At 32.8% G+C, this 2,629-nt stretch overlaps 1 protein-coding gene across 1 annotated transcript; it reads left to right on the forward strand.

Moving 5' to 3' along the window:
* Positions 1–623: 623 nt before the first annotated feature.
* LOC132039293 (ARGOS-like protein) lies at positions 624–1,174 on the forward strand (the record flags this gene model as incomplete). The annotated part of the gene is made up of 1 exon (XM_059429804.1): positions 624–1,174. A coding segment is annotated over one exon (465 nt), but the record flags the coding sequence as incomplete, so codon positions are not given.
* Positions 1,175–2,629: the final 1,455 nt, after the last annotated feature.

Below are 2,629 nucleotides of genomic sequence, written 5' to 3' on the forward strand. Positions count from 1 at the left end.
GTGTAACCACTATTGATCCATCAAATCTCAACCAAAGGCCAGATCCAAGAATCCCCCCAAACCAAGAAACATCACTGTCAAAAAAAAAATCAACATTTTAAATCAAGAAAAGACCAAATACCTGCTCCATCTATTCTTTCACCTTCCTCATTCCAAATCTTCAACTTTCCTTCTCTTTCCTTTAAATCATACACTTTAGTGAATACAGCAAACAACACTTATTAGTTTCTCCATTTAATTCTATATATCTGCTGGTCTGTGATTGAATTTTCAAGAATCTTGCTGAAGATTAGATTTTTGGAGTTGATTTTAAGGAAATACAAGGGAATGGTGGAGAATCTTGGTCATTTTCTACACCCTTACTGGTTTTCAAGTTGATTTTTGCATTTCTTGCAAATTCAGCTATACAATTTTATATGTAGTAGCTGTTTGAAGAGAAACTAGTTGTTGCTACGGCAGATTCATTTCGTCAATATACTGGAGGTTTACATTTTCTTTGCTCTCTTTCAAAGAAAGACAAGATTTTTAGGAAATCACAAAGATTCAACATCAAATTTGAAGATATTGGTTCAAGTCAAAGAAGTACAAGAATCTAATACAGAATTGTTCACTGTACCGACTAATTCAGATTTGTGTTGCAACTGGTAACTGTTGTTAAGAATCTGAGCTGGAACTCAGAACTCTGGTTAAGGGCTGCAACTATAATTGAAATAAGCATGCACATGGAATCATCTGAGGCAAAGTTGAGATCATCTAAAGGCTTTATTAATTTGGAACAACATCAATATTTCAACAACATGATGGATTTGAAGACAGTGAAGAACTCTGGTGCTGTCCAAATGCAAGGGAAAAAGATGGAATATAGCAGATCATTCACACAAGGGCATAGCAAAAAGATGTTATCAATGAGTTATTTCAGTTTAGAGTCAATGATTTTGCTACTTTGTCTCACAGCATCTTTGTTACTCCTGCCATTGATCCTTCCACCATTGCCACCACCACCTTTTATGCTATTGCTAGTCCCAATTTTTATTCTTGTTGTTCTATTGATCTTAGCTTTTATGCCTTCAAATGTTAGAGAAATGTAACTTATTCATACTTGTAATATTGCTTAGAAGGAATCATCAAATAGAGCTCTTGTTTTAACATAATGTAAACACATTTTTTCATCTCTCATTCATCTATATTTTTAATAAATGTGGTGTGCGAGTCAATTTGAGTGCACTTCCATTAATTACACCGGTACCTGCTGTAATAATCTAATTTTTAAATAAGGGTTTATGTGGTAATTTTAGCTAAAAGAAATTAAAAAAAAATTGAAATTAGCAAAAAAAAAAATTGAAAAGAGGAAATTTAGGGGGCCAAGCCCAAAAAGGAAAAGGAAAAAAAAAATTGAGACTTTAAAAGTCTAATGGTCTAAGCCATTAGACGTGACAACTAACTGAAATAAAAAAAAAAAAAAAAAAGGACGAGCAACAGAAAAGGGAAAAACGTGACAACTAACTGAAATAAACAAAAAAAAAAAAAGGACGAGCAACAGAAAAGGGCAAAACAGTAGAAGAAAAGAAAAAGAAAGGGAGAAAAAAAGGAAAAAAAAGGGTATAAAAATAAAACCTTTCATCCTAAATTATCAAGGTAATGATTCTAATCTTTTATTTAAGTTTATTATATAATTATGGGTGAATCTTTATGGTGAAAATATGGAAATATTTTGAGAAATTGAGAAAGTTTAGCTCTAGAGTTCTTCAATTAAATCATTGATTTAAAAGGGCAAATAGCGTCAGATTTTAGACTTCTATATATCTTTGGAATCCTCTCGTTAAAGCCTTTCCGAAAACATAAGTCTTGTCGGGTTTTAAACACATTGACCAGAGGGCATTTTTGTCCTTTAAAATTTGACTTTAACCGTTTAAGCCTCTAAAAATATAGAAGTGGTTTACCCTAAGGGTTTTGATCATTCTAAATCCGTTTTTGAGTAGTTTGAGACAATCCGGAGACTCGAGAATGCAGTTTTGAATTATTGGGAAGTGTGCTTGAATTGTGAATTTGAGATAAGTGAGACTTTAAGCTTTGGATACTTGTTTTTCAAAACCCGTTTTAAAAATATGTTTTGTCTGCCTGGTCCATGTATTGGGGCGAGCGTGTGCTTAGCAGAATCGTGGTCCTTAAGGCCAGCCGCATATATTTTATTTTCAAATAATCTAAAACTCTCTTTATAAATTATTTTGTGATGTGATATAGGCTGTGAGCCATGATATTGGGACATTGTGTATCTTCCCTTAGCATTGTGTATTTGTATCTTCTTGATGATATTGGGCATTGTGTATGCTTTTGGACATATTTGGATTCATGGTGTTGATTAATTCTTTAACTGCTATTTATGACAGGTCCTTAGTGTAAACTGTGTTGAGATATATAATATACTTAATAAACAGTGGTTTGGGCTTTGGTTGCTATTATATAATGATATATTCATGAGCGTAATATTTTGTGCTTGTTATGTGTTTGTATTTTCTAACACTTGTTCCAGGGGTATTTAAAGTGGCAGGTCGATGATCTTATTGGGTTATATTTATGTATAACTCACTCCTTACCTGTATGTCCATGCAGATACTATCATTGAGAACGA

This window comes from Lycium ferocissimum, chromosome 12 (genome assembly GCF_029784015.1).
Source record: "Lycium ferocissimum isolate CSIRO_LF1 chromosome 12, AGI_CSIRO_Lferr_CH_V1, whole genome shotgun sequence".
Classification (NCBI taxonomy): domain Eukaryota; kingdom Viridiplantae; phylum Streptophyta; class Magnoliopsida; order Solanales; family Solanaceae; genus Lycium; species Lycium ferocissimum.